The 21427-nt window shown below is 39.4% G+C and overlaps 1 protein-coding gene across 2 annotated transcripts in view; it reads left to right on the top strand.

Moving 5' to 3' along the window:
• The window catches only part of PTPRR (protein tyrosine phosphatase receptor type R), a 360816-nt gene that overhangs the window by 297469 nt on the left and 41920 nt on the right, over positions 1-21427 (top strand). For both annotated transcript variants that reach the window (XM_049883889.1, XM_049883891.1), the window contains 2 exons: positions 7065-7144; positions 7767-7904. In XM_049883889.1, coding sequence (XP_049739846.1) covers positions 7065-7144; positions 7767-7904 — 218 coding nt within the window. The remainder of the gene's footprint in view (positions 1-7064; positions 7145-7766; positions 7905-21427) is intronic.

Below are 21427 nucleotides of genomic sequence, written 5' to 3'. Positions count from 1 at the left end.
GAACCATTCCCAAAGACAACTCATCAGACCTGGAAGGGACTGGACAATGGGTTGGAGAGAGATGCTGACGAAGAGTGAGCTACTTGTATCAGGTGGACACTTGAGACTGTGTTGGCATCTCCTGTCTGTAGGGGAGAAAGGAGGGTAGAGAGGGTTAGAAACTGGCAAAATCATCACGAAAGGAGAGACTGGAAGGAGGGAGCGGGCTGACTCATTAGGGGGAGAGTAAGTGGGAGTATGGAGTAAGCTGTATATAAGCTTATATGTGACGGACTGACTTGATTTGTAGACTTTCACTTAAAGCACAATAAAAATTATTAAAAAAAAGAAAACATTCTACACCCCACTTTGAAGAGTGGCATCTGGGGTCTTAAACGCTAGCAAGCAGCCATCTAAGATGCATCAATTGGTCTCAACCCACCTGGATCAAAGGAAAATGAAGAACACCAAGGACACAAGGTAATTACATGCCCAAGAGACAGAAAGAGCCACATGAACCAGAGACTACATCATCCTGAGATCAGAAGAAGTAGATGGTGCCCGGCTACAACTGATGACTGCCCTGACAGGGAACACAACAGGGAACCCCTGAGGGAGCAGGAGAACAGTGGGATGCAGACCCCAAATTCTCATAAGACCAGACTTAATGGTCTGACTGAGACTGGAAGGACCCTGGTGGTCATGGCCCCCAGACCTTCTGTTGGCCCAGGACAGGAACCATTCCCGAAGCCAACTCTTCAGACATGGATTAGACTGGGCAATGGGTTGGAGAGGGATGCTGGTGAGGAGTGAGCTTCTTGGATCAGGTGGACACTTGAGACTATGTTGGCATCTCCTCCCTGGAGGGTAGATGAGAGCATAGAGGGGGTTAGGAGCTGGCGAAATGGACATGAAAAGAGAGAGTGGAGGGAGAGAGCAGGCTGTCTCTATAGGGGGAGAGTAATTGGGACTATGTAGCAAGGTGTATATAAGTTTTGTGTGAGAGACTGACTTGATTTGTAAACTTTCACTTAAAGCACAATAAAAATTATAAAAAAGAAAACAAAACAAAAATCCGCACAACTGGACCAATAAGTAACATCATGATAAATGGAGAAAAGATTGAAGTTGTCAAGGATTTCATTTTGCTTGGATCCACAATCAACACCCATGGAAGCAGCAGTCAAGAAATCAAAAGACGCGTTGCATTGGGCAAATCTGCTGCAAAAGACCTCTTTAAAGTGTTGAGAAACAAAGATGCCACCTTGAAGACTAAGGTGAGCCTGACACAAGCCATGGTATTTTCAATTGCCTCATATACATGCGAAAGCTGGACAATGAACCAGGAAGACTGAAGAAGAATTGATGCCTTTGAATTGTGGTGTTTGCAAAGAATATTAAATATACTGCCAAAAGAACAAACAAATCTGTCTTGGAAGAAGTACAACCAGAATGCTCCTTAGAAGCAAAGATGGCGAGACTGTGTCTTACATACTTTGGACAGGTTATCAGGAGGGATCAGTCCCTGTAGAAGTACATCATGTTTGGTAAAGTAGAGGGTCAGCACAAAGGAGGAAGACCCTCAGTGAGATGGACTGACACAGTGGCTACAACAATGAGCTCAAGCACAACAATGATTGTGAGCATGGCGCAGGACTGGGCAGTGGTTTGTTCTGTAGTACATAGGGTTATTGAGTCAGAAATGACTCAAGGGAACCTAACAACAACAACAACAATGCCTAGGATATCAATCTTTATGCATTCCATTTCATTTTTGATGACTTACAGTTTTCCTGGATTCATACTTCGTACATTCCAAGTTCCAATTATTAATGGCGTTCACAGCTTTTTCTTCTCATTTTGAGTGGTGTCACATCAGCAAATAAAGGTCTTGAAAGTTTGATTCCATCCATATCATTAAGGTGGACTCAACTTTGAGGAGGCAGCTCTTCCCCAGTCTGTCGTGAGGAGGGGGTCACTATCAACTACTCAAATTATTTGTGCCTTTCCACAATGTCTTTATTAATTATTAAGCACACAGGTTCTTGGCTACCCCAGACACCAGAGGCCTCAGTCACCAAAAAGGTAAGAGAGAGAAAGAGAACAAGCAAGCTTACGGCAAACAAACTGCAAAGTCCAAAGTCCAAGGTCCAATGTTCAAAGTCCCGACACCCCTGTCACTCTTGACCACGTTGTTCCGTTGGGCTCAGGAGCGCTATATCAGGCCTCTACCTCAGCAAGACTTTTGTCAAGCTAGGGTCACAAAGGGATCGAATTCCCTTCAGGCTGAGTGGAGACCAGGGTGGCTCAAAGGCCAATCGCCCTTACTTCCAAACTCAGCTGGCTCTGGGACCCCGGTTGATCAACCTCTCTCACAGGGAGTCCTCTGGCAGGTGAGGGGTCTCATACCACCTCTCCACTGTCTGAAAGAGGGTGGCTCTGATATGCTCTGAGCAAGGTTGAGTCTTATTGTCTCTTCTTTTATACATGTTGGGGCTCTCTGAGCCCTTTCGGTTGGTGTTGATAAGTACTGTTTATGACTTAGCTGGAGCTCTTTGAGCCCATTTGGTTGATATTGATAAGTCCTTGTTTATGACTTAGTTGGTCCCAGTTTTTCTGTTGATAAAGCTGTTTTTCTCCTCTAAGTTATATCATCTTCTTTATCTCCTTTCTTCACATGTTGTTTACGTCTTCATTTGCTTTCAGCTAACCTGTTCTCCACACCACTCGTATTTTGAGTGCCTTCCAACCTGAGGGGATCATCTTCTGGCACTATGTCAGACAATGTTCCACTGCTATTCATAAGGCTTTCAGTGGCTAATTGTTTTCAGAAGTAGACTGCCAGACCCTTCGTCCTAGTCTGTTTTAGTCTGGAAGCTCAGCTGAAACCTGTCCACCATGAGTGACCCTGCGGGTATTTGGCATAGCTCCCAGCATCACAGCAACACACAAGCCCACACAGTATGACAAACTGATAGATGCGTGGGGAACAAGATGGTACACACTAAAATAAATCTCAGGGAGCCTGAGGAAAGGAGGGACCAATTAATTCTGCCTGGGAAGGCCAGCAAGGGCTTCAGAAAGACTGTATTTCTAGAACTGAACCCTGAAGAATAAGGAAGGCTTTCCCATGCAGACAGGGGCAGATTAACCAGCAAGTAAGGTGTGTGCTGGTTTACTTGTGTTTACTTACTAATCTGTGGCAACCACATGTGTGCAAATCACCAGGCCTGTCTTCCAAGGCACCTCTGGATGGGTTTGAACTGCTGACCTTTTGGTTACTAATCCAGAGCTTAACGATTTGCACCACCCAGGGATTCCTCAGCTCTAACTAGTCACAGGTTTTTGTTGTTGTTTTAATTGTGGTTTAGATGGAAGTTTACAGCTCAAGTTAATTCTCATTTAAAAATTTATACACGTATTTTGTTACATTAGTTGCAATCCTCACAATGTGTCAGCACACTCCCCTGTTGCACCCTGGGTTCCATGTGTCCATTTGACCAGTTTCTGCACAATAGTCACATGTGGCTACTGTTTTGGACAATGTGGATAGAATGCATTTCCATCATCACAGAAAGTTCAGTTGGGCCATGCTGATTCAGGCTGTTTGAGTTGCCAATAAGTGCTCATAATAAAATGAGTTCAGTGGACAAATAAGTTTAAAAATATACTATGTGATTAAAAAAAATGTGATAGACTCTTGGAAATTCACATAGTACAAAAGCATTATAAAGATCTTGAGAAGTCCAGTAATAAAAAGAATGTGGCTCAACTTTGCTTAACCCAGTGTTTCCCATATTTAATTTTTAACTGAACCCCTCCTTTTAAGATGGTCTAATTTACAAGAAATCAAAAGACGCATTAAACCCAAAACAAACCAAACCCAGTGCCGTCGAGTCGATTCCAACTCAGAGCAACCCTATAAAACAGAGTAGAACTGCCCCATAGGGTTTCCAAGGAGCGCCTGGTGATTTGAACTGCCGACCCTTTGGTTAGCAGCTGTAGCGCTTAACCACTATGCCACCAGGGTTTCCAAATCTACTGCAAAAAAAATCTACTGCAAAGGACCTCTTTAAAGTGTGGAAGAGCGAAGATGTCACCTTGAAGACTAAGGTGCGCATGGTATTTTCAATCACATCATATGCATGTGAAAGCTGGACAGTGAATAAGGAAGACTGAAGAAGAATTGACGCCTTTGAATTGTGGTGTTGGCGAAGAATATTGAATATACCATGGACTGCCAAAAGAATGAACAAATCTGTCTTAGAAGAAGTACAACCAGAATGCTCCTTAGAAGCAAGGATGGCGACACTGTGTCTTACATACTTTGGACCTGTTGTCAGGAGGGATCAGTCCCTGGAGAAGGACATCATGTTTGGTGGAGTACAGGGTCAGCGGAAAAGAGGAAGACCCTCAACGAGGTGGATTGACACAGTGGCTGCAACAATGAGCTCAAGCATAACAATGATTGTAAGGATGGCTCAGGACCGGGCAGTGTTTCATTCTGTTGTGCATAGGGTCGCTATGAGTTGGAACCGACTTGATGGCACCTAACAACAACAACAATTTACGTGTCATAGAGGTAATAATTCACAGATAACACTTTGGGAAATACTAATATGTGCAGCTGGGAACCACTGGTAGCATTTAGGCAAGGGAATAATGAGAACAGATTTTGTTTTACAGAGAGCACTTTGGCAACTGTGGGAAGGATGGGTTGGAAAAGAACAACGTTAAAGGAAAGAAGACCAGCTGGGATGCTCACTGTAAGAAGACAGCTATGGGAAGAGGAGGCAAGACATATCCCAGAGTGTTTTATGATACAGAGCAAAAAGAATATGATGAGTGATTGGGTGTGGAAGGTTAAGTCCAGTAGGATACCTAGTCTTCAAACTTAGGCTCTGGAATGATGGTAGCACACCTAACATAAAAAATAACAAGGACTATCAGGAACACATGTGGGGAATGTAGAGTTCAACAAATCTTTGGTATATCCAAAACGAGTAACAAAGAAAAAAGCATGGTCTGTAACTGAGATCTAAGATATATATTTGGGAGTCTAGTCTAAGAATCGTATCTGAGAATCATCAGGATATAGGCAATACTTAAAGTCACGGGAATAAATGAACTCACTCAACAAGGCAGGGCCAAGTGAGAATAGCAGAGGGTCAAAAGTTGCTAGAATTAGCCACGCTAAATGGAGCAGATTAAATAAGCAGGAGACAGAAAAGAAGCCATCAAAGAGGTAGGAAAACAAGAATGCTGTGTCCCAGAATCTAAGGGAAAAGAGATCTCTAAGAACAATGTCATGGTCAATAGTTTTTGAATGTCATAGAGAGATCACAAGAAAAAAAATACCACATTGGACCCGTAAAGCAAACTAAACCAAACCAACTGTCGTTGAGTCGATTCGTTGGACCCCTAGGGTTTAGCAATGAGAGAGTCGGTCTTAGCAAGAATAGTCTCTGTAAAATGCTAGGGTTAGGGCAGATTGTGATGGACATGAGGAAGACTGAATTGTAGATGAGGAGATAGAAACAGTGAGTATAATAAAATCTTAAAGACGTATTTCTGAGTAGAAAAGGAAAGCAATAGAACCACTGCTAGGGAGGAACACAGCGTACTGTATTTTTAAAAGATGGAAGTAACCATTTAAGTCAATGTAATAGGCATTTATTGAGTGTCTATATTATAAACCACTGTGCTAGACATTAGGTCTTTTAAAACCAAACCCATTGCCATCAAGTAGACTCCGACTATAGGACAGAGTAGAACTGCCCCCACGTAGGGTTTCCAAGAAGCAGCTGGTAGATTTGAACTGCCAGCCTTTTGGTTAACAGCCATACCTCTTCACCACTGCACCACTAGGAGTCCGAGAGATAGTGAAAAATCCCCATCTCTGCCCCCAATTGGCTCAAAGTATACCAACCAAAAACGAAACCCGTTGCAGTCGAGTCGATTCCGACTCAGAGTAGAACTGCCCCATAGAGTTTCCAAGGAGTGCCTGGAGGATTCAGACTGCCAATCTCTTGGTTAACAGCTGTAGCACTTAACCACTACGCCACCAGGGTTTCCGAAGTATACCAGGTTAAAGAATTATAAAGGGATGATATGACCTTAACTCATTTATGTAAATGTTGGTTAAAAAAATTACCATATTTTCCGTAACACTGTGGTCCACAAGGAGCCCTGGTGGTGCAGTGGTTAAGAGCTTGGCAATTCTATTCTGTCCTGTTGGACTGCTGTGAGTTGGAATCGACTCAACAGCAACAGGTTTGGTTTGGTGGTCCACAGAGCCTTTCAACTTCTTGATGAAAAATGACTTTAGAATTCTAAGACCATGTTGCTAGCTTTACAACAGTCTACCCAATATCAGATATCCATGCTGTCAATGAATAAACTGCTACATATGGTAACCAAAAACAGCTTCTTTCAAATAGCAAAAGGGGATTCAGACAAGACCATGTGTTTGACATACCAAAAAAAAAAAAAAACCCACTGCCATCGAGTTGATTCCAACTCATGGCAACCCTATAGGACAGAGTAGAACTGCCCCACAGAGTTTCCAAAGAGTACCTGGCAGATTCAAACTGCCAACCTCTTGGTTAGCAGCTGTGGTACCTAACCGCTACGCCACCAGGGTTTCTGTGTTTGACATACGGCAGGACAAAAGAAGTCAGTGCGATAGGAACAGGGCTGTTATTTTATGAACAGACTAGAACTCATTGAAATGAATCATGTTTCTCTGTATACCACCCCTCTTCTCCCCCTCATCTCCTTCCCCCCACCCCCCCCATCCCCCTGCAACACACCCACACTGATAGCACAGTGCCTGGCACTTAATGAATCAATCTCACCCATCTTGAGAAATCAGGAAGTATGACCAGGACATAAGCTGATGGGGTGGTGGGGCAAGGCTAGGTTGGTCAAGATGGGTCCAAATGTCTCTCAATAAACACAGATGGATGAAGAGACAGACACACAGATGCATCAGTGACAAACATTGACACATGCTGGATGGTCAGTATATAAGCTAACAGGTGTGTAAATTTGTTTAATATATTCTTTCTTGTTTTCTTCATTAGATCCCCTCAGCCGAGTGTGTTTAAGACCAAAAAATGTAACTGATTCTTTGAGCACCTACATTAATGCTAATTATATTAGGGTAAGTAAATAAATATAATTTTATTTCTGATGTGCATTTGATTTACTATTTGGAACTGTTGATTTTATTTTTTCCTCAAGGTAGATTAAGTTTGTGATTTAACTTGGTTAAAAAAAAAGTGGTCCAACTTTGTTTAACCCAATGTTTCCCACATTTATTTTTTTTTTTTACTGAACCTCCCTTTTTTCAAGATGGCCTAATTTATATGTCATAATACTTTGGGAAATATTTCTATAGATAATTGGGAACCACTGATAGCGTTAAGGCAAGTTGGTTACTAGTAAGTTTTTTTGCTTGTTTTGTTTTCATCATAACCATCATTCGTAGTGGGGTCCGTTCCAATGACTTCTTTATTCTGAGTCTGTGGCTAGCGTGCTCTTATGGGGTGCTCGGGCAGGGAGTGAGTATTACAACCTTCAATACCACAATATACCGTAAATGATATACTTGACTTTCAGGAAAGACGTTATGCGAATTGTGGAGCTAGAGTCAATGGGGCTGCCATAGTCTGTGTTGCTTTTAGACTAGCACAGATATTTTGTTCTGAAATATCTTTCACCTAAACTTTCAGTGCAAGGCATGAACTTAAAAACCAACATATTTTTCTCTTCACTCTAACTAGGGCTACAGTGGTGAGGAGAAAGCATTCATTGCTACTCAGGGCCCCATGATCAACACCGTGAATGATTTCTGGCAGATGGTTTGGCAGGAAGACAGCCCTGTGATTGTTATGATTACAAAACTCAAAGAAAAAAACGAGGTATGATCTTAAGCCCAAGTACTGAATGTTATACATGTCCTATTGCTATAGAAAAGATATTTTATGAATAAAAATGCCATGTACTTAATACCAGATTGAAAATGGAAACTTAGAGACATTTAAAGACTAAGCCACTTTGTGCTTTTGAAAAATGGTAATTGGTATTGGTGTTATTCTATGAATTGTGATTTTATTTCAGAGGAGTCCATATACTTGGGATATATACAAGTCTGTCATTTGTATCCATGTGTCCCAGTGAGGAAGTAAGGCATCATGAATATCATTCCAATTTAAAGACAGAGAGGTATATTTAAAAAAAAAAAAATTATTTAACAAATATTTTTTGAGCACCTGCTATGTGACAGGTACTGTAATCATTTGGGATAATTAGTGAGCAAAATACACAAATATTATTGCTCTAGGTAAAATTCTACATTCTAGTCAAGGGAGAAAGAAAAAAACAATAAATATAATAAATTCATAAGTAACATAGGACATTAGAAAGGGTAAGTATTATCGAAAAAAAAAAGTAGAGCAGGATAAGCAGATTGAATATGCTGGACAATAGAGAAGGGGAAGAGTAGGTTGCAATATTATATAGAGTGGTCAGGGTAGACCACATTAAGAAGGTGAGATTTGAACAAAGACTTGAAAGAAGTTATAAAAAACTGAGCAATTTTCTCGAAATCCTCGAAATAAGAAATCCAAGAAAGACACAAAATTGTTGTTGGTGTCGTTGTTAGGTGCTGTCAAGTTGGTTCTGCTTCGTAGTGACCCTGTGTACAACAGAATGAGACACTTGTACCACCCTCACGATCATTGTTGTTCTTGAACTCATTGCTGCAGCCACTGCTTCACTCAATCTCATTGAGGGTCTTCCTCTTTTTCCCTCACCATCTACTTTACCAAGCATGATATCCTTCAACAGGGTTGGTCCCTCCTGATAACACGTCCAAACTATGTGAGACAAAGTCTTGCCATCCTTGCTTCTGAGGAGCATTCTGGCTGTACTTCCAAGATAGATTTGTTCATTCTTCTGGGAGTACACTATATATTCATTATTCTTCCCAACACCATAATTCAAAGGCATCAGTTATCTTCAATCTTCCGTATTCATTGTCCAGCTTTCAAATGCATTTCAAAGGCAATTGAAAATACCAGGGCTTGGGTCGAGCGTACCTTAGTCCTTAAAGCGATGTCTTTACTTTTTAATACTTTAAAGAGGTTTGCCCAGTGCAAAGCATTGGTTTGATTTCTTGACTGCTGCTTTTCCATGGGGATTGATTGTGGATGCAAGTAAAATGAAACCCTTTACAACTTCAATATTTTCTCCATTTATCGTGATGTTGCTTACTGGTTCAGTTGTGAAAATTTTTGTTTTCTTTATGTAGAAGTGCAATCCATACTGAAGGCTGTAGTCTCTCATTAGTAAGTGCCTCAAGCCAGCAATATGTGTCATCTGCCTATCGCAGGTCATTAATGAGCCTTCCTCCAGTCCTGATGCCACATTCTTCTTCATATAGTCCAGCTTCTCTGATTATTTGCTCAGCATTCAGACTGAATAAGTATGGTGAAAGGCTACAACCCTGACGCACACCTTTCCTGACTTTAATTAAACCATGTTCTGTTAGAATGTCTGCCCCTTGATCTGTGTATAGGTTCCTAGTGAGCACAATTAAGAGTTCTGGAATTCTGGAATTCTCATTCTTTGAAATGTTATTCATAATTTGTTATGATCCACACAGCCAAATGCCTTTGCATAATCAATAAAAACAGGTAAACATCTTTCTGGTATTGTCTGCTTTCAGCCAGGATCCATCTGATATCAGCAATGATATCCCTTGTTCTACATCCTCTTCTGAATCTGGCTTTAATTTCTGGCAGTTTCCTGTCGATGTACCACTGCAGCAACTTTTGAATGATCTTATAGCAAAATTTTACTTGCATGTGATATTAACAATATTATTGAACAATATTGATATTAATGATGTTCAATAATTTCCACATTCTGTTGAATCACCTTTCTTTGGAATGGGTACAAATATGGCTCTCGTCCAGTCAGTTGGCCAGGTAGCTGTCTTCCAAATTTCTTAGCATAGACCAGTGAGGGCTTCCAGTGCTGCCTCTGTTTGTTGAAACATCTCAGTTGGTATTTGTCCTTTCCTGGAGCTTTGTTTTTCACCAGTGCCTTCAGTGCAGCTTGGACCTCTTCCTTCAATACCGCTGGTTCTTGACTGTGTGCCTTCTTCTCAAATGGCTGGATGTTGACCAGTTCTTTGTGGTACAGTGACTCTGTGCATTCCTTCCATCTTCTTTTGATGTTACTTAATATTTTCCACATGAAATCCTTCAATACTGCAACTCAAGGCTTGAATTTTTCTTCTGTTCTTTCAGCTTGAGAAATGCCAAGCATGTTCTTCCCTTTTGGTTTTCTATCTCCAGGTGTTTGCACATTTCTTTGTAATACTTTGTCTTCCTGAGCCACCCTTTGAAATCTTCTGTTCAAGCTCTTATATTTCCTTGTTTCTTCCTTTCATTTTAGCTACTCTACATTCAAGAGCAAGTTTCAGAATCTTCTCTGACATCCATTTTGGTATTTCTTTCTTTCTTGTCTTTTTAATGATGAAATTTTTCTTACAGTCTTTTCTAAGGATTTAACTTGAATACTCATCCTGTATGTTGCATCATAAAAATAAAATTGTGTAATTCCTGAAAGGTGCTATCCTAAGTACCTCTTACATTTTAGGGCATCTTATTAAGACAGTTGACAGTCTGGTCTTAGTCAGGTATTTTGTTGTTGTTGTTGTTCGTTTTCTTTTCAAAATTACCATACCAGGGCTTCACCATGACAATAAGAATTCAAGAAACATGGGCTTTCCCTTAGACACCTTTGTCCAATTATAACCCTTGAGTGTAGAATAATCTTGCTGCTAGCCAAGAGAATTCAGACTCACAAAACTGCAGTTTGTAAGCTTCAAAAAATGTGTTGTTTCCTTCATTTTTTGCCATAATATATAAAGAATTTTTCTGAAATCTATTCTGAAAAAAAAAGTATGTTTTTGACCAGAACATGAAATTATATACTAAGTTAACTGTATGCCTCATTAAATAAATACATTTCTATAAATTTTAAATGCAAGCTTGAGGTAGCAAAATAAAATAATCCCTATTGTTCTCAACTGATTCACATACAATAGCAATTTGTCCGCATATTAAGGCACAAACAGTTCCTGCATAGTTTTATATCATTGGTGCTTACCTCTCTTGTAGAGAAAAATTACTAATGTTTAAAAGGTGTATCCTATGTATATATACATCCATGCATGCGTACATACACACATACAACTTCGTAATATGGTAGACAGCCCGAAAAGTCTCCCACTACAAAAGCAGTTATTCTCGGTAAAATAGGAAATAGCATGCATAGCAGAGCTTGAAGAGTAAAAAAGAGAAACCCCAGCAGTCAAAACTGACTAAAAGGCATAAACCAGAGAATGAAAAGTTGCATTTTAATAGCAATACAAGAACTAGAGTCAACGCCTCATTCTTGCAGAAAGCTGGGTGTTAGAACCGAGACATTATATAAAATGAGGACCTATGAGGCTATATATCTTCAGTGAAAAGGTGAATTTGAAAAATATAGCTGTGTAACAAAATAGGAATAAAACTGGTAGTTAATCTTTTAAGTCTGGCCCTTCACATGAGATAAATAAAAAGGCTCTTAGAGAATTCAAAGCCAGAAAACCCCAGAATTCCAAAACCAGGAAACCCCAAGTGGAAAAATTAACATGAAAGATCATTCTAGGCTGGTAACACTTCTGTGGCACTTTGCAGAAAGAAAGGAAAAAACTTTCCGGAGGCATACACTCTTAGCATATGACTCACAGAATTCCCATAGAAAAAGCCCAGGCAAATGCAAGCTTACAAGAGAAAATTATGATGCACACAAGTAAATAAAATATTGCAAGAAAAAATTGGCAGAAGCAACAAAAAGTAGAATTATATCCCCAAGAAATTCAAATAAAAGAAATTACAAGCATAGACTATAAAATTTTAAATAATTAAGCACATAATATAAAATTTAAAAATGGTCAAGTTACTATCAAAAATTTTTTAAATAATCTAAGAAAACTATTAAAAATTGATATTACATAGACATTAATGTGAAAAAACTCATTTGACAGGGTTAAGAGCAGACTAGACACTGCTGAATACTTTGGGAATTAGAAGGTAGAGCTGAGAGGATTATCTAGAAGATAAAAATAACCACAAATGTGAAAGAGAAGTCAGGAGATTTACAGGACAGAATTAAAATATCCAACACAGGTCTAATAGAAGTATTAGAAGAAAAAGGGGGAGAATATAAGAAAATAAGTAATATTTGAATAAATAGTGGCCAATAATTTTCCAAGACTTAAAAAAGACCTGACCTCTCATATTCGAAATACACAATAAATTTTAAACTGAGTAAATAAACCCACCGTTAGAGCTATCAGTGGGAACTGAAAAACACAAACAAGAGATGGTGTTAACAGCCATAAACCAAAACCAAACCCAGTGCCGTCGAGTCGATTCCGACTCATAGCCACCCTATAGGACAGAGTAGAACTGCCCCATAGAGTTTCCAAGGAGCGCCTGGCGGATTCAAACTGCCGACCCTTTGGTTAGCAGCCTTAGCACTTAGCCACTACGCCACCAGGGCTTCCTTAACAGCCATAGCCATAGTGACTGGCAAATACTTCTCAGTAGCAACAATGTTGTTGTTAGGTACCCTCCAGTGGTTCCAACTCATAGCAACCTTATGCATAACAGAACAAAATACTGCCTGGTCCTGTGCCATCCTAACAATTGTTGCTATGTTTGAACCATTATTGCAGCCAATATGTCAATCCATCTCATTGAGGGTCTTCCTATTTTTCACTGACCCCCTGCTTTACCAAGGATGATGTCTTTCTCTAGGGACTGGTCCCTCCTGATAACATGTCCAAAATATGTGGGACGAAGTCTCACCATTCTGCCTTCTAAGGAACATTCTGGCTCTACTTCTTCCAAAACAGATTTGTTCATTCTTCTGGCAACAATAGAAGCCAAAAATAAGTGGAATAATACCTACAAAGGGCTGAAAGAAAATAACTGGCAGCCTAGAACTTTATTCCCAACAAATCTATCACACAGGAATAAAAAGTGAAAGACATTTTCAAACAAACAAAACTTGAGAGAATTTCCCACCAACAGAATCTTAACAAAAGAATTGCAAGAGATGTAGGGAATGAAGGAGATTCAATCCAGACCAAAAAAAAAAAGACTCAACTATAAGAAATAATAGTAATCAAAGAAAGTAAAATATGAAAGTAGGACTAAAATACTGGATAATAATAATGTTTAAGATGGAGGAATAAGAAGAAAGTTCAAATATCTGTGTTAATCATGAAAAGGAAAGAAATAGTGACTAAGTTTAGATTAAGCTAAATATGTATGTTAAAATTTTAAGATTGGCCATCAAAAGAATGGAAATAGGATATATAACTTTCAAACTAGTAAAAGTGGGAAAAGGTAGAATAAACACACGTACACACAAAGAAGAGAAAAAAGGTGCATAGAAAAATCAGTGTATATTTTTACCAAATTGGATGGTAGAAACAAATTCAAATAAACCAATAATCATGCTAAATGTGGATGAATAACCTGCCAGTTAAATGCCAGAAATTATCAAACAGGTAAAATAAATTCAGTTATATGTAGTCTACAAGAGGACATAGAAATGTTAAGATTAAAAAGACAGAAAAGATATAATGTAAATGTTTTCACAAAGGATAGTCATAGCCTTACTAATTCTGTTCCTCTTCTATTAAAAAATAAAATCAACACAGAAAAAGCACCCTAAATTGTGTAATTATTTACAAATTATGTGAATATTTGGAAACAATTAAGTTGTATTTTCCAGAGAAAACAGTACTTACTTGTCTGTGTTGCGTATTTATTTGGGATTAAAACTCAACAAAGCATACGTGAAACCCAATCTCCCACAAGGGTTATAGAAGAGGTTGTGGTCACTGCTTAAGCTGAATTATGATTTTTGTTCTCTTGGACATTTGAATCTTTGAATCTTGTGATGTATTCTAATTTTACTTCCTTCTTATAGACAAGGTCAGAGATATGCCTCTAGCGCTCTAACTTGTTTTTAGATCAGGGTTTTATCAGGACACAGGAGGCTAAGATTTCCGGTTAGTCAGAAAGCATTTCTTAAGCACCCTAGAGTGTGTGTAGTATATGACATATTTTAAAGAAGCTCAATTAGGATGATATGAGCAACTGGCAAGTAAGCTGAAGCCTCAACAGACAGTCACTCTTCTCTGTATCTAACCAAGATGGTTGCCAACATGCAGACTTCGACTCAGAGTGGCCCCATGTGTGTCAGAGTAGACTTGTACTCCATAGGGTTTTCAATGGCTGGTTTTTTGGAAATAAATCACCAGGACTTTCTTTTGAGGTGCTTCTGGGTGGACTCCAACCTCCAACCTTTTGTTTAGTAGTTTTTTTTTTACCACTCAAGGACTCCCCATCTCTAACACCAAGGCTATTTGTCATTCTACTAATTGTGTAAGTCAAATATGTACTTCAAAGTCATACAGAGTTAATTCACCGATGACGTTCAGAACTCTCCATTCTGAGTCTGTAAAGGAATAGAGCCCACCTTGTTCTTTCAAGTGCCACAACCATACTTGGACCTAACCTGTTAGTGCCATTCCCAGATTTCACATTCGCTGTAGGAAAATGAGATGGATATACAGAAATCTAGATTTTTTTTTTTAGTAATGCCAGCACTGAAGCATGGTTGGGGTTTTTATTTTTCTGTTTGGCTGCATTATTCAGAAATTAGAGAGGTGGGTGTCTTCATTTGTTTGTTTTTGTTTCTCGGTTTGTTTGGTTTTTTTTTTTTTGGAGTCATAATTTCAAATGTTGCAATCAAAGTTTTGACATTTTTTATTGTCGATAATTCATTAAATTAAATTAAAAATTCCTTTCCATCCAGACTCTATAGAGATGAAAATACTGATATCATAGAGGAATTTTTGATGTTTTACAGATCAAAATGATACTGAGAAGTCTGTCTCAAAATACATAGTTAGACTTCACACTACCAGGAAAATGTTGTTTACCAAAAATGCACTGACCTTCAATAGCATTAAGTGTTATTGTTTGAAATAGACAACAATCATTTCCTCCAAAAATATAGAGGTGGAGGTATCTTTAGAAATTCCCAGGCTTTATATTCTCATGACTTTTCAACTTTCTCATAAAAAAATAAACACTTGCCAGGTCTTTTTTTTAATAATCCCAATATTCTTACAGTTATTCACTTTTTGTGAAATAAGAATAAACACAAAAAAATTAATAAAGCTAAAAAATTAGTTATATTGCAATAAAAGAGAAGAGATTTTATGGCAGGTAAATTTCCTTTTCTTCATTTAGATAAATCTCAAGAAGAAGGGAATTCCTCTAAAATAAAACAAAACCTTTAAAACAAGGGTGCCCACTCTTTTTATATGAACTATCCCATGAAAACATAGTAGCCAAAATCTGCAAAGCTGGAACTAGAAGGCCAGTCCAAAAATGATAAGTAGTGTTTGCACACTTCCAGGGAGCCGAAGTCCTCACACTACTTGTGAAGGTTGCGCGTTGCCCCTTTCGTCCCTTTTTAGGAAAGAAGGGAAGTAGCTATAAATGTTGACCTTATCACACATACTGTGGAAAATATTTTCTAGCCACTTCCATTTATTGAATCTACATGGTGAGCACAGTTCATATGTAAATTCATCCAACTCCACAAAACAGATTTTACTATCCTTGTATTATACATGAGAAAACTGAAGCTCAGAAAGGTTAAGTCGTTTACCAAAACCTGAAAGTAGGTGAGTTGTTAGGTGCTGTCAGGTAGTGGAGTCTGAATTGTAACCCAGGCTTGTTTGATTTCCAAAGCTTCTGTCCGTAATTGTTGCCCCAACATAGTAACAGGGGCCAAATTTGCAAACAAGACAGTAAAAGGCAAGAGATCCACTCAAAGAGCGGTAAGATACCAAATTTACTTTTCATAATGTGAGGGCATTACTTGATTATCTAGCCTAACATAGGACTTCTCTCAAGTAGTTAACACAGCCAAATTCTTTCTCTGTACTTACATACATCTTTCATCAGAGCTAAGCTTATGTGACTTAAGAACTATGAACCCCATTTTTCCCGTTGGCCTATTCAGCACTTTGCCAACAGTTTAACCTCAAAAATCCAAATAAAGGAATCCTATTTTATGCTGTCACTTCTTTCATTCCCTCCCTTTTTCTATCTGGGAAAATTATAGAAAAGACCAACTTTAATCATATTTATTTCACAAAAAAGCTCATATGATGCCTTCAAGCCTTTCAGCAGAGTCCTCACAGTTGAGCTGGTGCACAGAGGAAAAAACACAATTCAGGCACGGCAACAGCATACAAAGGCAGAGAGATACAAGAAACCACACGGCATGTCTAAGTTGAACAGTCAGCTGTGCCTGAGCATGTGTGGCATGGTACGGAGTGAAAGATGACACTGGAAAGACAAGTTGTGTGCAGAGAATCCACGACTATGGCAAAATAAATAAATAAAATGGGGCTTTATTATATAGGCATCTTGTTGTTGTAGGCCATCAAGTCGATTCTGACCCCTAGCAACCCTATATGGACAAAGTTGAACTGCCCTGTAAGATTTCCTAAGCTGTAGTCTTTATGGGAACAGGTCACCAGGGTCTTTTCTCCCGTGGAGCAGCTGGTGAGTTTGAATTGCCAACCTTTCAGTTAGCAGCCAAGTGCTTAACCATTGCACCACTAGGCCTCCTATATAGGCAGCAGAGAGCCAATAAAAAAGTTTATGAAGCGGAATGATATAATGCAATTTGTATTTCATAAAGGTAATTAGTGGCAGGATAGAGAATTTGGATTTGAGAAAAGCATGGAGAAGCAGAGAAATAAATAGGCTAGGAAGCTATAGCAATGGTACAGGCAAGAAGTAATGAGATATTGAACTAAGGGAGAGGATATTGAGAAGACAGGACAGGTTCAAAAGGTGTTCCAGACATGGAAGCCACAGTGCTTAGTTTCTGACTGTAAGAGAGGAAGGGAAAGTGTGATTTCTGGATTGGAATGTTAAGTGGATGGTGATATCATCAACCCAGATGGGCAGGGTGATATTTATGAGAGAAGAAAATGAGCTCCATTTTGAACATGTTAAGTCTGAGGACTTGATGTCTCCTTGAAGACTAAGGTGTGTCTGATCCAAGCCATGGAATTTTCAGTCGCCTCATATGCATGCAAAGCTGGACAGTGAATAAGGAAGACCGAAGAAGAATTGGAGCCTTTGAAATTATGACGTTGGTGAAGAATATACCATGGACTAAAAACCAGAAGAACAAACGAAATCTGTCTTGGAAGAAGTACAGCCAGGCTGCTCCTTAGAAGAGAGGATGACGGGACTTTGTCTCACATACTTTGGACGTGTTATCAGGAGGGACCAACCCCTGGGAATGACATCATGCGTGGTAAAGTAGAGGGTGAGGGGAAAAAGAGGAAGACCCTCAATGAGGTGGATTGACACAGTGGCTGTAACAACCGGCTCAAATGGCAACAATGGTGAGAATGGCACAGGATCAGGCAGTGATCCAACTGAATGTGGAAATTATAGAACAATATCATTAATATCACACGCAAGCAAAATTTTGCTAAAAATCATTCAAAAACCTCTTCCAGTCAGTTGGCCAGGAAGCTGTCTTCCATATTTCTTGGCATAGACGAGTGAGCACCTCCAGCGCTGCATCCATTTGTTGAAAAATCTCAATTGATATTCCATCAATTCCTGGAGCCTTGTTTTTCGCCAATGCCTTCAGAGCAGCTTGGACTTCTTCCTTCAGTACCATTGGTTCCTGATCATATGCCACTTCTTGAAATGGTTGAACACCAACTAATTCTTTTTGGTATAATGATTCTGTGTATTCCTTCCATCTTCTTTTGATGCTTCCTGAGTCATTTAATATTTTCCCCATAGAATCCTTCACTGTTGCAACTCGAGGCTTGAATTTTTTTCTTTAGTTCTTTCAGCTTGAGAAACACCGAGCGTGTTCTTCCCTTTTGGTTTTCTGTCTCCAGCTCTTTGCACATGTCATTATAATGGTTTACTTTGTCTTCTCAAGAGGCCCTTTGAAATCTGTTCAGTTCTTTTACTTCATCAATTCTTCCTTTTGCTTTAGCTGCTCGACATTTGAGAGCAAGTTTCAGAGTCTCCTCTGACATCCGTCTTGGTCTTTTCTTTCTTTCCTGTCTTTTCAATGACCTCTTGCTTTCTTCATGTATGATATCCTTGATGTCATTCCACAACTCGTCTGGTCTTCGGTCACTAGTGTTCAATATGTCAAATCTATTCTTTAGATCGTCTCTAAATTCAGGTGGGATATACTCAAGGTCATATTTTGGCTCTCGTGGACTTTCTCTGATTTTCTTCAGTTTCAGCTTGAACTTGCACATGAGCAATTGATGGTCTATTCCACAGTCAGTCCCTGGCTTTGTTCTGACTGATGATATTGAGCTTTTCCATCGTCTCCTTCCACAGATGTAGTCAATTTGATTTCTGTGTGTTCCATCTGGCGAGGTCCATGTGTATAGTCCCCGTTTATGTTGGTGAAAGAAGATATTTGCAATGAAGAAGTCGTTGGTCTTGCAAAATTCTATCATTTGATCTGCGGCATTGTTTCTATCACCAAGGCCATATTTTCCAACAACTGATCCTTCTTTGTTTCCAACTTTCGCATTCCAATCGCCAGTAATTATCAATGCATCTTGATTGCATGTTCGATCAATTTCAGACCGCAGCAGCTGATAAAAATCTTCTATTTCTTCATCTTTGGCCCTAGTGGTTGGTGTGTAAATTTGAATAATAGTCGTATTAACTGGTCCTTGTAGGCGTGTGGATATTATCCTATCACTGATAGCGTTGTACTTCAGGATAGATCTTGAAACATTCTTTTTGACAATGAATGCAACACTATTCCTCTTCAAGCTGTCATTCCCAGCATAGTAGACTATATGATTATCTGGTTCAAAATGGCCAATACCAGTCCATTTCAGCTCACTAATGCCTAGGATATCAATGTTTATGCTTTCCATTCCATTTTTGATGATTTCCAATTTTCCCAGATTCATACTTCGTACATTCCATTTTCCAATTATTAATGAATGTTTGCAGCTGTTTCTTCTCATTTTGAGTCATGCCACATCAGCAAATGAAGGTCCTGAAAGCTTTACTCCATCCACGTCATTAAGGTCAACTCTGAGGAGGCAGTTCTTCCCCAGTCATTTTCTGAGTGCCGTCCAACCTGGGGGGCTCATCTTCCAGCACTGTATCAGACAATGTTCTGCTGCTATTCATAAGGTTTTCACTGGCTAATTCTTTTCAGAAGTAGACTGTGGGGTCCTTCTTCCTAGTCTGTCTTAGTCTGGAAGCTCAGCTGAAACCTGTCCTCCATGGGTGACCCTGATGGTATCTGAATACCGGTGGCGTAACTTCCAGCATCACAGCAGCATGCAAGCCCCCACAGTATGACAAACTGACAGGCACGTGGGGAACTAATGGTATACTAGGAATTAATCCTTACAATAGACCTATGTGTAAACTCCATTTACAAATAATGACTGTGAGGCATCAGAAGGCTAAGCAACTTGTCCAAGGTCAGAAGTTAGTAGCCTGACCCCCGAGCTTCTCCTTCTCACCTTTATACTCTGCTGCCTTCTCAAGTCTTCTGATTATGGTGTGGGAGGTGATTGCAGCCAGAGGGCAGCTTGCTTGTAGTCAAGGCTAAAGTCTCTAACCATTCTCTTAACAAACGAGACAGACAAGGCATTGTGACCTAGTTTAAAGAAAAAAACAAAAATCTGTTGAATTTGTTCAAAGTATTGGACAATTTGGAAGTCTGGACCTGGAACTATGATTATGAAGTTACACACAGGTTGGAGGTCAATCTATGGAGTATGGTATGGACAGAGGATTCATGCTCCTTACTAAGAATCAAAGGAAATGAGCAAGCCAAGTCCCATAGTCAAAGTGTCTGTCCAAACAGTGTCAGGGGAGGTAGTGTTGGAGGCCCACCTAGCATGCAAATAGTGAAGACACACCGATTGGTTGGTATTCAGCTTTCCTGGAGGACCAGTATTAGATATTATGGAGACTGTCACTGGGCAACTGGACACGGGGACGTGAAATGGAGTCACCAGAGGAATTAGGATCCCATGAAGGACTTTGCTAAAGTTCAAAACAGGAATCAATTTAACAGGGAAAGAGGAGACCAAAGCCACAGCAAAAGCAGCAACAAGGCTGCCTAGCCTCTGATTGAGAGTCCATCCATTGGGTGGAGAGAGCAGCAGCCTAGCCTAGCACTGCCCAGCAACAGCCAGCAACCTAATCATATTTCATGGCCCAAACAATTAAGGGTGGCCATAAACTCAGAGGCTGCTGGCCCCAAGCAAAATTACTCATCAATTCTTTGAAGCATACTTATATTCCAAACATAAATTTATATCTAAATTTAATCTTGTGTGTTATATTCAAGTTGTTTTAGTCTGCTTTACTTCTGACTGTAGTTAGAAGCTCTCTTGTCTCCAGGAGTCAGAGTAGAGAATTAAAAAAAAAAAAAAAAAAAAAACTAAAATGTTTTATTTGAACTTAAATCATCTATATGTGCATTTGTTCACATTAAAATTTGTTCATTTTTGTATTATGTGGTTCAGTCTTTTTTTTTTTATATTGGTCTGATGGTTGGAGTTCTAGACTGTATAGCTTCTATAAAGCATGCCCTTTTGTATCATCAAAATTTCCCATTTTAGTTTCTTTAAAGTAAGAGAGAAAGTAGGAAAGCTTGTGAAGCAATGCGAGTGCTGAATCTTTCTAGATTTTACCATGTTGCACAAACTTCTAGAATTGTCTCACCTGTATCTGATATACCTGCAAATTTCTTTACTGATTTTTTTGCAATGAAAAACTTATTCAACTTAGTTATTTCACAGAAAGACTCTTGTATTTTTTCCTTTTCACCCTCAAGTTTCATTGATTTATATAATATTTAATTAAATTACTGGGCTTTCATAATGAGTACAACTGCCATAAAAAGGTATGGGGACAAATACAACTTGGTAAACATACAGCTCAACAGGTGGAAACAGAAGGACTGGACTTTTTAAGTGAGTGGGCCAGGAGTGTTCAGCGCTCCATTAGCATCAGCATATTTTACAGAGGGAAGGGAGGACATCGGTTAATGCTGTAACCACCCGTTGCCGTTGAGTCAATTCTCACCCATGCCAACTCCATGTATTTCAGAGTAGAATTGTGATCCATAGGGGTTTCATGGCTGTGACCTTTCTGAAGCAGACCACCAGGCCTTTCTTTCAAAGCGCCCCTGGGTGAGTTCAAACCACCAACCTTATGGTTAGTAGTGCAGCACTTAACCATTT

This window comes from Elephas maximus, chromosome 4 (assembly GCF_024166365.1).
Source record: "Elephas maximus indicus isolate mEleMax1 chromosome 4, mEleMax1 primary haplotype, whole genome shotgun sequence".
NCBI classification, from domain to species: Eukaryota; Metazoa; Chordata; class Mammalia; order Proboscidea; family Elephantidae; genus Elephas; species Elephas maximus.
Note: the sequence above shows the minus strand (reverse complement) of the source record. Positions and strands in the feature narration are given on the sequence as shown.